General features: G+C 35.9%; 2 protein-coding genes across 3 annotated transcripts in view; both read right to left on the reverse strand.

Moving 5' to 3' along the window:
• LRRC32 (leucine rich repeat containing 32) overlaps nt 1–19,056 on the reverse strand; it is a 353,559-nt gene that overhangs the window by 94,189 nt on the left and 240,314 nt on the right. The gene's annotated exons all lie outside the window — the stretch shown is intronic.
• The window catches only part of THAP12 (THAP domain containing 12), a 71,702-nt gene that overhangs the window by 42,216 nt on the left and 10,430 nt on the right, over nt 1–19,056 (reverse strand). The window contains exons 2-5 of one of the 2 annotated variants that reach the window (XM_060160063.1): nt 15,902–16,022; nt 12,165–12,272; nt 7,789–7,825; nt 4,398–6,281 (exon numbers count right to left, since the gene is read on the reverse strand). In XM_060160063.1, coding sequence (XP_060016046.1) covers nt 4,398–6,281; nt 7,789–7,825; nt 12,165–12,272; nt 15,902–16,022 — 2,150 coding nt within the window. Of the gene's footprint in view, nt 1–3,391; nt 6,282–7,788; nt 7,826–12,164; nt 12,273–15,901; nt 16,023–19,056 lie in introns of those variants that run through there. The other variant, XM_060160062.1, reaches the window with a different exon arrangement.

A 19,056-nucleotide genomic window follows, 5' to 3' on the forward strand; every position in this document is an offset into this window, starting at 1 on the left:
AAGAAAACCGCACCTCATATCCACAAGAACAGAACATACAACACAGCAGCACTATCTGGCCATATCCTAGACATGTTAATTAACAGCATTTAAACTTCATCCTTGTTATAACTATGACCTCTTTTAAAAGTTATTTTTCTACAAGCATGCCAACTTGGATATTTTGGTCCATCTCTTCTCTTTTTGAACTGTCAGCCTCTCAAGTTTTATGTGATTAATGTATATAGAGAAAATTAGAAAAGGCTTCAGATTGAGTCAACAGTAGTTTTCTTTATCCCTCAATTACAATATCCTCTTTGCAGTATATCCTTCTTGAACATTTGGAATGAATTAAGACTTTAAACTTCCAGATGTTTAAACTACTACTGTAAATTCAAACTCATTAAAAAGGGCAGATTTACTACCTCTACTTAATTTTGAAGTCTGTTGTTCACCCTGTCCAAATAATTTATGAAACCAAATACAGTGGCAGGTAGTGTATTCTATTTATATAGTATTCACGGTGAGAAATAAGGGGCATTTTAAAAGGTCTGGAAATTAACTGCCATTTTAGCCAACCTATAGATCACACTTGTTTCTAAGCTAGTAATTGTTTCCTGAAACTGATCTAGTAGAGATTTTTATGCTAATCTGTACTAAAAATTACTTTGCTTTTTCTGGCCACAAAAAGCTGGCTACAGAGGAACATTTGATTACAGCAAGAAGACAGCTGCAGCCACTCTAGTGAAGTAAATGGACCTGGATCTACAGCCCTTTGTGGTAGTGTCTTGGCAGCCAAACAAAGGTGGCAGCATTTCTACACCTAGTTTGCAGAGTCTCAGAAGTTTCAGACTTGTTTTTTTGTTTTGCAAGGAACCCACGTTGACTATAATGAGCACATTTTAGAGATGCTGTGCTGAAAGTTGGCAATGGATAAAGCAAGAACATAAAAGAAGCCTATTCCTAAAGCAAATATTTCTCTTACAAACCTTAAGAATGAAGTGGCTTTCATAATCAGTTTTAAGATTGAAGGATTGGATTGAAGTACCTGGCTCTGGCACTTAATAGCTATAATTCGGGGCAATTCATTTACCTCTGTGAGCTTGAACTTCTCAACTGAAAAATGGGGATAATTCTTGCCTGAATTTTTCTTAGAACTTGAATGATACAATCAAGGTGCTTTGTAAGCTCTAGAGTATCGTATAAATATTAATAAACACTGCAAGTACAATTTTCCTGTTTTATGAATTACTCACTTTAAATAGCACTTAAAAAGTGGCTGTCCCTAATATGAAACAAAAACCAGATCCAACGAAGTTACTGCAGAGGAAATGGCCACAAGAGGAGTGGGCAGTGGGGGGGTCTCTTTCAACTCAATCAACTACTATTTACTTCAAGGGGCCATTGTTAAGAATTAAATAAAAATTACATAAAATTATTAATAACGCATTTGTTCTCATCAATTTACAGGTAACAAATTCTATGTTAGGCTTCAGCTTTTTTTCCCCAAAATGAGAGTGGATATGTCAAAAGCAAAAATTCCTCCAATTATATATATTAAATCTTGAATGTATTTCCTAGTATCTTTTGAAAACTGTTTAGATATGATACAGAAAATTTTTAATATTTATTTATTTATTTGGCTGTGCCGGGTCTTAGTTGCTGCACGCGGGGTCTTCATTGCCATGTGTGAGATCTTTAGTTGCGGCACGTGGAATCTAATTCCCCGACCAGGGATCAAACCCGGGCCCCCTGCATTGGGAGCGCAGACTCTTAACCACTGGACCACCAGGGAAGTCCCCAGAATTTTTTTTAAATTGCACAAGGCTTTTATAGATACACTAATGTGTTATTTTCTTTTAATTTCAATAATCTGATCCACTTAACTGTAAGGTATGTGTGTTTGTGTGTGTGTGGTTATAAATAAGTACAACTGTAGTCCTATGGGCCAACCCTAGGCTGTAAGCTCTGTAAGAAAGTGCATGTTATTGCCAGCACTTAACCCAGGAAGAAGCCTGGCACACAGTAAGCATTCAACTAATATTTGAGGAATAAACAGTCACTACATCAACCTCTTTCTGACTATCTAACTTGCAAAAACGATAATCTCTGTTTCACCTATGGGGAGACTACCATTGACTCAATCTATCTTCAAAGACCAGAGTTTGTGAAGATGCTTCTTAACAAATTAGGGTTTTCAAGCTTTCAATAAATTCTCAAATTAACTCTGAGAACATACACAGATTATAAAAACAAGTGGTGGGCACCTTTAAAGCTTAACCAATGCTTGCAGCATGAATGTTTTGGATAAATTAGTACAGTAGACTGAAAACAGGGCCCTATTTTATAGCTCTGCCCATCAAGACAAGGTGTCTATTATCCTTACCCCTTCTGGGCCAGCCTCATGACTTGCTTTGACCAAAAGATGTGGTGAAAGTGACGTTCTGTGAGTTCTTGAGCCCAGGCTTTGAAGCTATTGCCTTTGCCTTCTTGGTACTCTGAGACCACGGTGCCATAAGCCCAAGATGAAAGACCACATGACAGGCCCAGCTGTCCCATCTAGGCCCCCAGCCAATCTACCAGCTGAATGCAGAGTCCAGATGAGACCAGCAAAAGAACCACTCAACTAAACCACAAAACTGTAAACTTTTTTTCAAAGCCACTAGGTTTTGAGGCACCAATTAAGTAGTAATAGATAATTGATAATAAATTACCTTAACTCTCACAGCACAAGCTTAAGTGTGGTTTTATAGTTGAGGAAATATACCCAGATTATATAATCTGCCAAGGTCACACCACTATTAAGTGTCCTAAGAACTGTATGCAGCGATTAAAAGGCCAGCTCTGTGTCTCTTTTTCTGTCATCCTGCCATCATGAATCCATCAGTTCTTTCTGTCAAGGACAGAGGCACCTCTTAGAGTTCTGGATATAAGATAAACTCTGTTATCTTTTTTACACCCTGCATGGGAAATGTGTCCTGATTTGACACATCTGCCAGGTTTGTCCATAACAGGGAAATGCACTGCTATCAGTAAGACCCAGCACTCCGCAAATATACCCCCATCCTGTTTTCTGAAACTCAAATAACACTAACTTATCCCAACATAAAATAATGCAATGACATCTTTGCAATATTCATTCATTTACATTTTAGCCAGCAACAATTACGCAAACACTAACAATTTATATCAGGGGTCATACAGCATATAATACTTAAAACGTTAGATAAATCTTACATTTAATAATTTCACAATTAAAATGGCTTTTTTTTATTCCCCCAAGTAGTAAACCATACACCAAAAGAAAAAAAAAAAAGACCTGATCTTCAATTGTGAAGGTGAGAAATATTTTTGAAAAGAGAATTTACCACAAGAATCTGTTTTGTCCCCATCAAAAACAATGTACCTGAACTTTAAACAAAATTCACATTTTATTTAGGTTGAAATAAACTATACAAAATTGATTTTCTTCACCAAAAATAACAGCAATATTTTCTATATTATTCCTAGATAAACCACAAAACACTTATTTTTGTAGGTTTTCTAGGTTTTGTTTGTAAATCAAGATGAGGCAGTAGATATAGTCATGGAAAAAGACAGAAGAAAACAGACAAATCAGTTGTCAGTATCCATGGTCTCTGATCCTGTCTTGACCATGAAACAGAAGTGTTCAACATATACCTGTCAAAAAGCTTATGAAGACGTAGGCTCAATAAAGGAATGTAAACAGCAACAATCAGATGTGGAACAACAATGGCAGGCTCTTCCATTCAAACTTTAACTATAACTTGTTCCTTCAACTTCATTTGATAAAGGCAAAATCTACACTGAAATCCCTGTTTGGTGAGCTCACACGTTTTTCCTACAGTCTGATCATTTTAACGGTCCCTTACAGATTTTTAACAGCATACTTAAAACTCCTACTATTCAAAGGTCAGTCATGAGCTTCACTGTAATGTTTTATAAAATGTATTCCTTCCTCCCATACCTCCTCAAAATTTATTTCTTCAAAGAAATGATAACTAAGTACCTGACAACTGGATCCACAGTGACAAATGTTATATCTAAAATGACTTAACTAATACAATTTCAAAGTGCCATTAGCAGAGATCACACAGATATAACATGGTACTTTCAATGCTATCTTCTGGAAGAACAGTTAGGTCTCCAAAGCATGGGCCTTCAAACGGGCCATTTAAACAGGCAGATTATCAATGACTAATGTACTCAAAGGGAGGCCTACAGGTCAAGATATTCAGTGATTAAGTGGCCTACGTACACCTTACAACTTTTCTGTAAGATATTTTCAAATTTCTTACAGATTTTTTCAAATATCAAATATAAGAGAAAGCCTATGTTAAAAGTCTCTTAGGTATTTTCAATGGTTTCTGAATTATCTGTAGGAAGTTCTGACTTACTTGTATAGAGTTTGATATATGTATCCACCATTAAATCCAAATCATGTTTTATATCAAAATTTATGTTAAGCAAAGCCAAGTTACTTGACCTTTGGTCTGTCAAAGTGTTCCTCAGGTATGCTTTGAGACGCTTTCGTCCATTTTCATAGCGTTCATTCTCAACCTTCATCACAGGAAGAATACACAGGACCTTCAGCAATGCATAAACATTAGGAAAAAACTTGATGTCTGGCAGATGAAGGGCTTCATAAATAGTGGATGGAAGTTCTATATCTTTCCCTCTGTGTTTCCACTTGATTCTCCAACAATGCAGCTCAGCAGAGAGTGTGTCAGGATTAGGTAAATCACTTCTGTACATGTCAGCATGATGCTCCTCTGATGTATTGAATTTAAGCTGTCCCATGACTGAGGGTACAAGAGATAAGCATTTAAGAGCTTTGAGGTGTTGTTCTGAGAATATATCTTTCAGTTCCTGAATAATGTGTTCCACTGTTGGAACACTTAGAGTTTCTTTATAGTAACTCTCAGAGGTTAGCTGAGATTCCAGGTTACTGTGCTGAGCTCTGCGAAATTTCCCTGGGAGTTTCATCTGAATATCAAGTTTGGCTGCCAAATTTGTGGCTTCCTCAAACCAAAATTCATGATAAACTTCGATATTTTCCATCACTTCATTTAGTGAATGCAGCACTGCAGTCAAACTACTGGCTGCAAAGAAGACATCAGAAGTTTGCCCCTGAAGATTTTTCCCAAAGGCTCTTGTAAAAGATAGAACATTTTTAAGAACAACAATGGTAACGATGAAATCAAAATCTGTTACTGCACTACAGAGTACAAATGCTCGGCCAGCTATACAGTTATTCCATCTAACATTTGTGTCACTATTTATACCATCTAAACATAAAACAAGTGCTTGTAGGAGGTCCACTAAGATTTCAAAAGCATCATGCCTGCCTGTCCACTGAGAATGGCAAATTTCCTTCAGTTCTTTGCCCCTTTCTTCATTGTTCTGAAATAGGACAGAAATTACATTGTCAAGTTCTAAAAGCAGTTGTGGTGATCGATGGAAAAAAGAACAAACTTCCTCAATTGTTCCTAACGTGACAGATACTCCCATAACAGGCACTGATTTTGCCAACCACATATTTAAGGCACAGGAAGAGCAGAGTGTGTAGATAGCTTGGGGATATTTCTCTAAAAGTCTAGAAGCAACAACTTTCATTTTGGAAGAAAATCCACTGGACACAATGTAAGCCTGGCCACGACAGTACTCCATGTTTAATCCCCACTTCTCAGTTATCGTAGTGTGAAATTTCACAGCCAAAATTTCTGCATCAGCTTCATAAGGCAGGAAGCCCACAAATTCCTCTCTCAGGTTGTGAGCTTCGTCAACAAACCTCACCAACACAGGCAGGTGCTCTTCCCCTGCTATGTCCACCACGTCGTCAGTGACGATGGAAAAGAAGTGAGAGTCTCTCACTTCCCTGAGGGTTTCTTCCCGAATGCAGCTCTCACAGATCTCTAGCATCTGTTTCTGCTGTGTTTTTGAACAGAACAATGTGTTAACTGCTGTTGTCTCAAAGCGCTTTCTCAGAACCTCTTCACCAGAATTGATCCGGCACTCCAGCAGTGCTTGAAAGTTATCAGGAGTAAAGAGACCTTCTGGGATTTCATCAGCTTCATGTCCATCCAGAGGTATGTTCTGTTTTCCCATAAGAATCAAAATTTCAAATAAAGATTTTAAGTATTCTTTGTTTTCCTTCTCTTCAAGGGTTAAAGGTAAAATGTCTTCATCCTGCTCTTCACCCCCTTCTTCTGCACTGGGGTTCTGAGCATTGCTGTTGTTTATTTCCTTATGTTTTGGTTCCTGTTCAGAAGTTTCATCAACTGGAAAACAAAGAATTAATTTTATAAACAGGCTCATAAGGAATCATACAAACAAAAAGTTACATTTTTGATTGGTTAAATATTTAAAACCCACAAATTCATTCATTCAACACTCATTGGGTACCTACTGGACCACAGACTAGGATACACAGGTTAAGATACACTCTAGTGGAGGAGACAAACACTGTGAATGGATATATTTTAATCCTGTATGTCAATGCTATCATGAGAGGAACAATTTCTTATAAACTTAATAAGGCACATCATATATACAGAGTAATAAAAGATAGTCCACGTCCTCACAAAAAGGAAGGGGAAGAGAACTAATATGTACTGAGGCACTGCGTTGGCATTTTATACGTAGCACACTGCTCCCTGTACAGGCACGTGGTATCAACCCCATTTGACAAATGAGGACAATAAATAATTGTCCAAGGTCACAGATGGAGGTGAAATTCAAATCCAAGCTTCTCTAGCTCCAAGGTACATGCTGACATTGTTTCTATCAAACCATTAATCTACGCTTTTATATGGGAGATGAGACAATACAATATAAAGCATATTCATGCAATTTTTAGGGCTATATTAGAATATTAGAAATCTTAGCCTAATCTCTTCATATTTGGATGGGAAAACTGCGGCCCTGAGGTTAATAAGGGTCCTGACCATAGTCATACACACAACCCTGAAAGTCCTGACCCCTGTGGTCCCTTTAGGTTTATTTTTTAACCATCACGGGTTATTAGACACTCCAACAACAAAATGTGTGTAGTTTCCCAAATCTGGCATCCTGTTTCAAGGCACTGCACAGACTATCTTTCCCTCCTTTCTTTGCCTGAGTCCATGTCTCATCATCTATAAAGGGGGAAAATAATAGTACTTTCCTCAGGGCTACTATGAGAATTACATGAATTAATATAAGTAAAGCACTTATAATAATGACTTGGCACACAGTAAGCACTCAATAAAAAAAGTTATGTTAATAATAATAGTAGGAGGAGGAGGAGATAGGAAAGGAAGAGTAATAGTAATAACTGACAAGAATAGAAAAACCTTCCAGTCCTCATTCTTTAGTGACACAGCTCAGGCATCAGTACCTGGAGAACAGCTATTGTGACTCCTACTCTCTGTAAGCCCAAGTGTCTCAACAGCATTTATTCCTTAAATATTTACCAAGAACTTAGTATGCACTACACATTGGGTGGACAGAGATTCTGCTCCTTTCTTTCCCTACACTAGGACACTCTGCCTGTGTGCCTGCCATCCTTACCACACTGGGAGCACCTAGTGGAGAGAGAGAAGGCCAAGTGCATGCCATAGTGGCACTCAATAAAGACAAACTAAGACTTTATCTCACAGACAATTCAGACCACAGGACAATGCCTATCACACTCTTACATCATTCTCACAGTAGGTTTTTGGACATAAAACATATTTATTTGTCCTTACCAGGTCAAGGCCTTTTAAAAAGGCATTCAGAAGTTGAGTCATTAACACTATCACTTACTTTTTTTCTGTTTCAGTGTCCTGATTTCATCTTCACTCTAAATGACAAGAAAAAAATATCTTTGAGAAAACTGAACTCTAGTATTATCATCACAGACTCACAAGTAAAAAGCATATTATGAGTCAAATTGAATTCTTTTTTTTTTTTTTTTTGGCATGCGGGATCTTAGTTCCCTAACCAGGGATCAAACCTGTGCCCCCTGCAGTGGAAGTGTGGGGTCTTAACTACTGGACCAACAGGGAAGTCCCAAATTTAGCTCTTTTAAGAGCATGAATTCTTCATAAAGAATACATTCTTCAAACAGACAGATGACAGGAAAACTGGAACAATAATTTGTTAATGACTCCAAGTTTATAATAAAATACTAGAGGGTAAAGAATACATCATTTAACTTACTTTTATACCTATATCATCATAATTCGGGGTTACAAGTGTGTATTGGCTAATATTGATAAAAGGCATGAAAGTATATGATGGCATTTGAGGTCAAATCCAAGGGGCCATAAACCATGCCCCCCGCCCAATCTAACCCCTGGGATTGCCATGTAAAAGGGAGTTGCTGGATCCCAGAACCTAATACAAAAGCTATGAGAAACCTCTGGGAAGCAGAAAGTGACAGTGTCAATATGGAAGAGAAATGGATACATATAGCATAGAGAGCCAAGTGACATATACAGGGTTAGACTGAGGAAGAACTTTTCAATTATGTCCTTTTCTCTCCCTCTAACCCACTAGAATTCTTAGATCATAAACCATCCCATTACTATTGTGGGGCATGAAAGCAGCAGTACCAGTGACAGCTGGAGACGTCAAGGTGCCTGCTGGGTAGCACGGGACATGATATTGATAACAAGAATGTCAGCAGGTTAGCCAATCTGGAACATTCCCTCCTTATCCTATGGGCTGTGGAGTTACAAGGATGGCATATCTGGAAGAGTGTGCCTGCTGTAAGATATCTGAGGTTCCTTGAGGGGCAGAGCAGGGAAATGGTAGCTACAGGATGGGAAGTCGTTGAGCTCTTCACCCCTGGTTCATACGACTAAGAAAAAAGCTGAGGTGGAAGACTGTTGTGTAGTGTCAGCATTCAACTATAAGAAATCCCAGAAAAAACAAATAAATAGAGGAGAAGAAATGCATGAAGAAGTAAAAACTGAAGATTTCTCAGAACTTTAAGATGTACATCTGGATAAGAAAAAAACCTCCCATCTAGATACAGTTTAGTGAAATTTGAAATATCAAATATAAAGAAAAATGCTGAAGGCTGTGAAGGAGAAAAACGCAATCACCTAAAAAGGAACAAGAATCAGGCTGGCATCAGACTTCAATACCAATGATGGATGCAAAAAAACTAGAAAGAATATCACATAGACTATACATACCCTCTATGCATCAGTTAACAACATTTGGGGGGAAAAAGTTTTAAAAAATAAACCCATGTCTAGAAACTAAGAACAAAAATAATCTTATACTAAAGAAACAGGGGAAATTACAAAATACTCACAGATGAACAATAAAAGCACTACATGTCTAAAATTGTAGGATATAGCTAAAATATATTTAGACATTTATAGCTTTGAATACACATAAATGAGTTAAACATTCAAGAAGCTAAAAAAGAGCCAAAAAGTAAATCCTTCAAATCAAGAAGAAACCAATAAAACAGCTCATAAATAAGGCAATCAGTGATAAAACTCACTACTGTTTCTTCGAAAAGACTACTAAAGTAATTTTAGGAGCAGAGAAAGGCAAGCGTCCTAAAATCCTAGATGAAGTTCATAAACTTTTGGAAACACAGAACACAAGAAGAAAGAGAAACTACTAATAAACAGAAATGGTAATCAAAATATTCCCTCATCCACCCAAAGCTCTGATGGTTTTACCAAAGTTCAACCTAACTTTCAAGAGCAGACAATAGCTACCTTATACAAGTTTTTCTGGAAAAATTAGGAGAGGGAAAAAAGAAAAGCTATCTAAATTATTTTATGAGGCTAACAGAACCTTGATATCATAACTGGATAAAAGGAATACATGAAAAGAAATTATAGGCCAACACTTATAAATGCAAAACCGTAGATAAAATACTGACCAACTGAATCAAACAGTGTATGAAAATGAAGGGAGATATACTGCAATCAATTAGGGTTCATCATAGGAATGCAAAGATGGTTCAACAACAGAAAATCCATCAATGTTATTCACAGCATTAAAGAACAAAAAAAAATGAGAACTCAACAGATGCAATGAAAGTATTGATAAGTTCAACAAGTTATGATAAAAACTGTGAATGTGAGGACTAGAAGGAAATGAAGGGAATTTCTTTAACTTGATAAAAATTATCTAACAATACCAACAAAACTATCATACTTAATGGAATAAGGCAAGTGTACCAGCAGTGACATTACTGGGACTACTCAATACAGTACTAGAGATGATCTTGACTAAACAATAAGACAGGCTACAGAAAAAATTAAAATTGGAAGAACTGAAAGAAGAGGCAAATTTGTCCTTATTTGTACATGATACAATCAACTACATAGAAAACTCAGTAGACTATTAGAATTAATAAAAAGGGATCTTCAAAATTGGTGGAAACAATCTCTCAACCAGAAATACATTATCTATATCAACAAAAACCATAAGGTATTTAGGAAGTAATTAATCTAAGGTAATTGGGAGATTGGGATTGACATATATACACTACTATGTATAAAACAGATAACTAATAAGAACCTGCTGTATAAAAATTAAATTAAATTAAAAAAAAATTAACCTAAGGAAGGATGTACACGTTCTCTTCTAAAGAACTGCAACAGGGCTTCCCTGGTGGCACAGTGGTTGAGGGTCCACCTGCCGATGCAGGGGACACGGGTTCATGCCCCGGTCCGGGAGGATCCCACATGCCGCGGAGCGGCTAGGCCCGTGAGCCATGGCTGCTGAGCCTGCACATCTAGAGCCTGTGCTCTGCAACGGGAGAGGCCACAACAGTGAGAGGCCCAAGTACCGCAAAAAAAAAAAAAAAAAGAACTGCAACAAAAACCCTGAATTTTTTTCAAATTTTTTACTTTTTGCACTCCTGAAAGTGTTTTAATAGTCTTTTCAAAGAACCAGTAGTTTTGTCAATGATTGCTACTTACTTGATAGCTATTCTATTGGGTTTTTTTTTTCAGTTTATGGATAAGACTAATTAACATTGGAAAAATATTAATTCAAAGTACTTATAATGAAAATCTCAACAGAATTTCTAGAACATGACAAAAGGATTCTCAAATTCACATGGACAAATAAAGGTCTACAAATAGCTAAGACAATTTTGAAAAAGAAGAATTAAGAAATCATCCTTTTTGAAAATAAGATATAATATAAAGCGATGGTAATTTTAAAAAGTGTGGTATAGCTGTAAACAAACAAATCTTCCAATGGAACATAACAGAGTTCCCAGAAACAGCCTTGCATATGTGTAAACTTGGTATACGACAGAGGTGGCACCTTACACCAGACGGATTAACAGACCATGTTGGGAAAACTTGATCTCTATTAAGAGAAAAATAAAATTAGGTCTCTACTGGACACCACACATACAAATTTAAATGGATCACAGATCTAAATATGAAAGGTAAACAGAGAAGAAAATAAGGAAAATTGGACAGTTATCTTAAAAAAGCACATAGTCGGTGGACTGAAATGACATATTAAGTGCACTAGCATGGATACAAAAGGGAGGGGAGGAAAGGAAATGGTAATAATGGAAGAAGGAAAGAAAATAAACAAACAAGGGGCTTCCTGGTGGCAATGATGACAGAAAGCAATGGTCTGAGGAGTCTGAGTAATTTAATTCTGTTCATTTGAGGTCAACAAAAAACAGACAGGTTTCAAGGATATCAAAGGTTTGTAAAAACATGCACAAAGATGCCACATACAGAGATTTAAAAGCTTTTTGTAAACCCTGTCAGTACTTAATAGTGATAGAATCCTTATTTCTAGTAAAACTACCCATGTCTTAACTTTCACTTATCCCTTTGTGCTTAATTCTGGATATATACCTCAGCCCCATTTTCTTTACTACAAAAGAAAAGGTGGGTTTTTTTTTTTTCTTCTTCCCTGGAAGAGAATGAGTTAGGAGCCTGTAATTAACAGCATACTTTGGCTCAAGTCAAAGAGTATCAATTGGCTAAATTTGAAGAAGATTTTCCAACGTAAATACTAAAACAAACTAATCATCTTATGTCCACACTAATTCAACAATAACCATAGCATTAATTTTCCATAATGCTACCTCTGGAGTAGATAGTAACTTGGTTCCATTTTTAGATGAATGCATCTATATTTGATTTCATAATATTATAGAGGATAGGAAATCTGGAAGCACACTGACATACCAATTCTTTTATTCGTTTTCTGTGTCTACTGTGTGGATTATTCAAATGGCTGGTAAGATCAAATATTGTTGGTATTGCATTATCTCGAAGAACTGTCCTGTAAGGGCTCTGAAAAAGAAAAATGTGTTAATTCAGAGACTGTCCTTAAGAATGTATCACACATAAATAAAATTCTAGTGTTAATGATTTCCCCAGTACTCCTTCAACTCTAATTCTAAAGTGTAAAGACTTGTAGAATGGATGATGTCAGTCCAGATCCACTTATTATTTCTAACTCTTTTTGCATTTGCCCTTCTGGCAATCTTACTACTATAAATGAAGGAACTGAACTGATGGTAGGCATAAAAAATAAAATGTATTTGCACTTTACATATATTTTTCTGATTCAATCTCCCAGCTACTTTTCTGTTCTTCTATGAGCCCACAAAACACAGCAGGCACAAAAGTTTCTCAAATAATCTATCCGCCTGTATGTTTTATAATAATTCTTCCCTCCTTTACCTGCTGTTCACTCCACCTTTGCTACTATTACTGAGAAGCATCAAGGCAACATGAAATAATATTGGACTAGGACACAGGAGACTTAGGGGCTAGTCCAAATTCTACCAGTGACTCACTCTCAGACCCTGACTAAATCCTTTCCCTTTCTGGACTCAGTTTCCTCTTCTTAATAAAACTCAGGTACTGAATTAGATCAGTATTTCCCAAAATGAAGTTATTCACATACTAATGATCATAATGTTTGCCATTTCAGTTACACAACCATCTATACTTTTTCATAATCCACTCACTTTTTTAGTTAACATTATCTTAAGCAATAAAAACTATACAATAATGATTTGGTGAGCTAGTTATACTTTTAACACATATTACAAAACTTCTAAAATAAAAATTGGTTCATGTGCCACCTGAAATCACTCATATACCACAAGTGATATACATAATCACACTTCTGCAAACACTGAACTAGGTACTTCTAAATTCCCTTCTAATTCTAATGTTCTTATCATTGAAGGATGACCATTCTCTATCTTAATTCCTCTTAACCTAATCCAACCTGGCTAGAAGCTAGATGCATACTTAGATGGTGACAGTCTTCCACAGCCAGACCAGAGGAGGTCAGGTAGGGACAAGAAGTTTATTAAGAGGTAGAGTAACAGATGAATAACTGCTACTACATTTCCCTAGCTAGTCCAAAGAAACAGTGCCTTTAATTTCTTCCCAAATTTGCACTGAAATTTATTCCCAAATTTGTACTGATAAAAACAAAATACACTTCAGTTTAAAAAGCTTTTGTAGGAGCAGTGATTGTCTCAAAGATGACTAATAGGGCTTCCCTGGTGGCGCAGTGGTTGAGAGTCCGCCTGCCGATGCAGGGGACACGGGTTCGTGCCCCGGTCCGGGAGGATCCCACGTGCCGCGGAGCGGCTGGGCTCCTGAGCCATGGCCGATGAGCCTGTGCGTCCGGAGCCTGTGCTCCACAACGGGAGACGCCACAACAGTGAGAGGCCCGCGTACAGCAAAAAAAAATACAAAAAAAAAAAAAAGATGACTAATAAAGCGTATTCAAAGTATATGCCAAACAAAAATAACAATTCCTATGTTTTTGCACCCAAGGAAAGGTTAGGAAAATATGATGGAAAAATATATAATTAAAGGGAACACACTATCTTAGGTTTCATCTGAAGAGTTGTTAAACACATTTGGGAAGAATTTCTATTTACAGTCAATATTTTCTAGTTCAATCCCAAGCCTCATAGAAAACACAAAGAAGAAAATCTATTTCTTAAGGATGTTCAGCTTCTAGTGTTGGGCCAAATATCCTGAGTCTACTACGGAGTTTGAATCAGGGATTGATTTTGGACACAATCAGTGAAGGGAACAAAAACTATACTATACCCCAAGTGTCTCATCTTTCCTACTTAGCAAACATCTCAAAAAGCAAAGATATCCACATACACAGTAAATTCTTGATATTTTACCAATTAAATAAAGAGAGGAGGGATAAAACATTGTAAAGACTTTAAAAATTCAAATAAAATTAATTTGCTACCAAGGAAAGATATTATAGACCAGAAAACAATATATGAATAAAAAACATGCAATTTTTTACATCTATTTATAAGTACACATGCCAATAAGGGTTATATTCAATTCGCGTGCATGATAATTTTTATTCAGTATCAAGATTTAATCTTTATTAAGCTGATTTAAGGTTTGAGCATAAAATAATGATCTTACTCTAGCATCAAAATAATATCTGGCTCTCGTTGAACTAGCCACAAATGTTTACTGAGGAGATCTTAAATGCCAAACTAATGAAGTCAAAACTCTTAAAACATCTGGGTATAAGTATTAGATAATCCAGATTTAACAGCAATATCTTCTACATGTGTAGAAAGAAAATGTCTCACATTTGCATTAATTGATCGAAGATTAAAGAATTATGTGGAAATTTAAAAAGCGAAAATAGTTCTGTTCTATCCTCTAACTATAAGCAAGAATATGAGTGAACTATATTTTATATTTCTCACATTAGTCTTATTGGAATTAACTAATTAAGAGACCATATTTATTAATAAAATAAAAATGTAAAAATGCATACGGCTTGTGTATTTAAAATAATTTGGGATATTTTTACTTAATGTCAAGAACATAAAGTTTGCCTTTTAAACATATGAAATCTCTTATTTTGATCATTATTACCCTCTTAACAAAGCAAGGCAAAAATATCCCTCAAATATTTGTGATTAAACTGTTGAACCGGAATTGGCTCACCTCCCAATGACTTCACAAGTATCTGCTTCAATTAATTTTGAGAAATAAAATAACCCAATCATTCTTTAGTTTTCTGATGCCTCTGCAAAATGTATCTGAAAAAAATATCAAAATAAATTGCTGCATAACAATATATAGTGTACCTTCAAATCAAGTTTATGTCTATCCCAATAACTGAGATGATACATGTTTTAATACCTAAACAAGAATATATTATTTGTTTAACAAAACTGTCTTCCTAACTAGTTAAGTGTTTCAAGTCTGCTTCATTTCAATCAAATCTGTCCTATTTGTGCCTTTTATGAATCATAGCAATAACAGAATCACAGAGGGTTAAAAGTCTTAGACCTCAAGAATTATCTGATCTAATTTCTTCATTAGAAATTGGGGCTCAGAGAGGGGAAGTGACTTGGCCAAAATCACAGTTAACAGTAGCAAGGCTGAGAGAGTCAGGTTTTGATATGAAATTGCAAATTACTGACAGAAACGTTTTTTCACATTAATTGCATGATTTGCTTCCTGTTGTGTCCAGCAAATAAAAATTAAGGGTTGGTTCTAACAGTACATACAAAACTTTGAAAACAAAGAGCTCTATTCCTTGATGAAGATTTCACTCATAAAAAAGCTCTAGAGAAGCTGATCCAAATAAAAATGCCAACTTTACTTTAAATATACACGTTTATACTCATCTAAATTTTCTGAAGGCTACAAAAGAAGTTTAAAAGTGGCTACCTCTGGTGAGTAGGAATGGGGCATCAGAAACAGAAGGGTTTAGAAAATAAAAACAGGTTTTTAAGAACAAAATAGATACTATTAAGCTCCAAATTTGTCATCTTAAAATAAAAAAAGTGGCAGGCTGTAAGGATACTCTCCAACATTAATATATAAAGCTTTACATTCCAACCAAATAGTAAGTGAGAGAATACGAAACAAAAAAAACAAGCCCTCTGGTTACTTACAGTTCTACAGATCATAGAAGTCTCAAAGTGTTTGGCACACAATCGATAATGTTTATTTAGTTGATCAGGTGTTTTATCTTCTAAGTCTGCTCTCCTACAGTTCTCCACCCACTTCTGGCATCTATAAAAGTAAAATCAAAATACAATAATGGAATATGAGCTCAACACTTAAATTTCAGTATTCAGTTTTAAGGTAAATATCTATTATGGACAATGGATTCCTGCTCCCCTATAACCAAAGAACATAACATAATTTGGAGAAGCTGATTAATAACAAAATGAGAGCTGGAAGAAACCTTAGAAATCATTTAGTACGTTCAATTAAAGACAAGGTTAAGAAGTAACTCACTCAGAGTCATGTACAAAATCAGCAGCAAAACTAGAACTTAAACCTGTATCTTTCAACTCCCAGGACATCCTAGCATCAGAGAGGACCCAATCATCAGCAATACAAGCAAAAAACTGCACAACCATGAGGCCAATGGCTTAACATTCCCCTCAGGATTTCAACTTAAACAAGCATATGAAAAGACACAGTCATGGTAGAAAATTAGTAAGTAGATGTTCTATAAATAACTAGTTGATTATGGAAGCATGATGGCTGTATTCATCTGCTTTATTATAAACATGATTATCTACAATGATGTACAAACTAGACTGCAAGCTCCATGAATGCATGGATTGTGTCTACACAATCTAGTACACAGACAATGTTAAAGATAGTGAATGAGACAAAGTCCACGTCCTCTTGGTGCTTAAATATCTGCAAAAAAACATCATCATCATCATCTTCTTCTTCATCATCATGCTTCTTCTTCTTTTTCTTCATCATCATGCTTCTTCTTCTTTTTCTTCATCATCATCATCATCATCACAATGCTTATTAAGCACTTATTAAGAGCTAGACACTATTCTAAATTATTTCCAAAGGGGATAGAAATGTTCTATGTACCTAAAAAGGCAAAAATAAGCTCTACTGGTAGAAATTTCAGGAAAACAAAATTGAATATAAGTTGATTAAAAAAAAGAAACAAAAACAAAGGGAGTACTATTATTATTATCCCCCTTGTGCAGATGAAGAAACGAAGGCACAGAAATGTTATTTGTTAAAGGTTACAACTAGATCTTTCCTTCATTCTTCAAGCTTCTAAGAATAAAAGTCCACCATGAATATATAGTGTCACAAACTTGAAAACATATTTATTTTATAATTACATCATAGTATATTTTCTTATGTCTTAACATTACAAATTTACCCCTAAACACACACAACACTGACACTTAATTTGCTCCACTCTCAATATGTAAAACCATGGTGAAATGTCGATTACCTAACCTAAAATAAAACCACACCTAAATTGTTCAGCATCTCATTTGACCAAGAAGTAATACTATACACAGTAATGATGACTAAGATGTCCATATTTTAATCATAGTTTTACACAGCTGTACAATATGATTATAAATATTTCATGTTTCAACATCTAAATTATTTGGTATAAAAACTCTCACCATAAAATAATTTGCCATATTGCTAGAGTTAAGTTTGTTTTTTAATACTTAAATCTCTGAAGACCTTCTACACAGAACACTACTGTCTGTATTATTTCTGAACTAAGTTGAAGTAGCTTTCTGGTAAAAAGAACACTCAGATTCAATCAAGAAAGGTTGAGCATCACTTTGTTATAAAGCAGAAACTAACACACCATTGTAAAGCAATTATACTCCAATAAAGATATTTTAAAAAAAGAGAAAGGTTGAGCAGAGAGGCCAATTAACTACACCTACATGTTCCATATCAAATACCTAGAAATAAACCTAGTGAAAGATGTGTAAGACCTCTAGCAGAAAAATTTTTTTTAAATAGCTTAAATAAATGGAGGGATATACAAGTTCATGGATTGGTACACTGAATCCTAAAGATACTGGACTTCCCTCGTGGCGCAGTGGTTAAGAATCCACCTGCCAATGCAGGGGACATGGGTTCGATCCCTGGTCCAGGAAGATCCCACATGCCGCGGAGCAACTAAGCCCGTGCACCACAACTACTGAGCCTGCGCTCTAGAGCCCACGTGCCGCAACTACTGAGCCCTTGTGCTGCAACTACTGAAGCCCGCAGGCCTAGAGCCCGTGCTTCACAACAGAAGCCACCCAATGAGAAGCCCGCGCACCACAACGAAGAGTAGCCCCCACTTGACGCAACTACAGAAAGCCCGCATGCAGCAATGAAGACCCAAAGCAGCCAAGAAAAAAAAAAAAGATATCAATTCTCCTCCAAATGATTTACTGATTTAATACAATCACAACAAGTTCTTTTGTGCATGTCTGTGTGTGTGTGTGTGTGTGTGTGTGTGTGTGCGTGTTTGTGAGAGACAGAGAGAGATACAGAGAGAAATGACAAAGATCATTCTAAAACTTTACACAGAAATTCAAAGGACCAAGCATAGTCAAGACAATCTTGGGGAAAAAAAGTTGAAAGACTTATACTACCAGACAGTAAGACTTATTATAAAGGTTATTAAGACAGTGTGGTTGGTATTGGCACAAGGATAAAACAATGGAACAAAATCGAGAGCTGTGGATGCTTAAGACAAAGGTAACACTGCACAGCAGTGAAGTCAAATTTTTTCAATAGTGCTGAATGGGATATCCATATGAAAAACAATGAATCTTGACCTGTATTGTTACACCATATACAAAAAAATAAATTCCAAGTGAATTGTAGATCTAAATATAAAAGGTAAAACAAAGTTCCTAAAAGATAACACAGTAGACCATCTTCATCACCTTGGCACAAAGATCTCTTAAAAAGGCAACAGAAAACATAAACTCTAGAGGAAAAGATGAATACATCAGGCTACTTTAGAGTTAATAACTTTTCTTCATTAAAAGAAGTCACTTAAGAGTGAAATGGCAACCCACAAAATGGAAGAAGGTATCTGCAATACACAAATCCAACAACGAATTCATATCCAAAATATATATGAAGAACTCCTACAAATAAATCAGACAACCCAATATAAAAATGGGCAAGAGACTTGAACAGGCAATTAACAATAAAAAGCTGGCCAATACACATGAAAAAAATGCTCAGTAAAAAATAATAATAATAATAGGACTTCCCTGGTGGAGCGGTGGTTAAGAATCCACCTGCC

This window comes from Lagenorhynchus albirostris, chromosome 9 (genome assembly GCF_949774975.1).
Source record: "Lagenorhynchus albirostris chromosome 9, mLagAlb1.1, whole genome shotgun sequence".
NCBI classification, from domain to species: Eukaryota; Metazoa; Chordata; class Mammalia; order Artiodactyla; family Delphinidae; genus Lagenorhynchus; species Lagenorhynchus albirostris.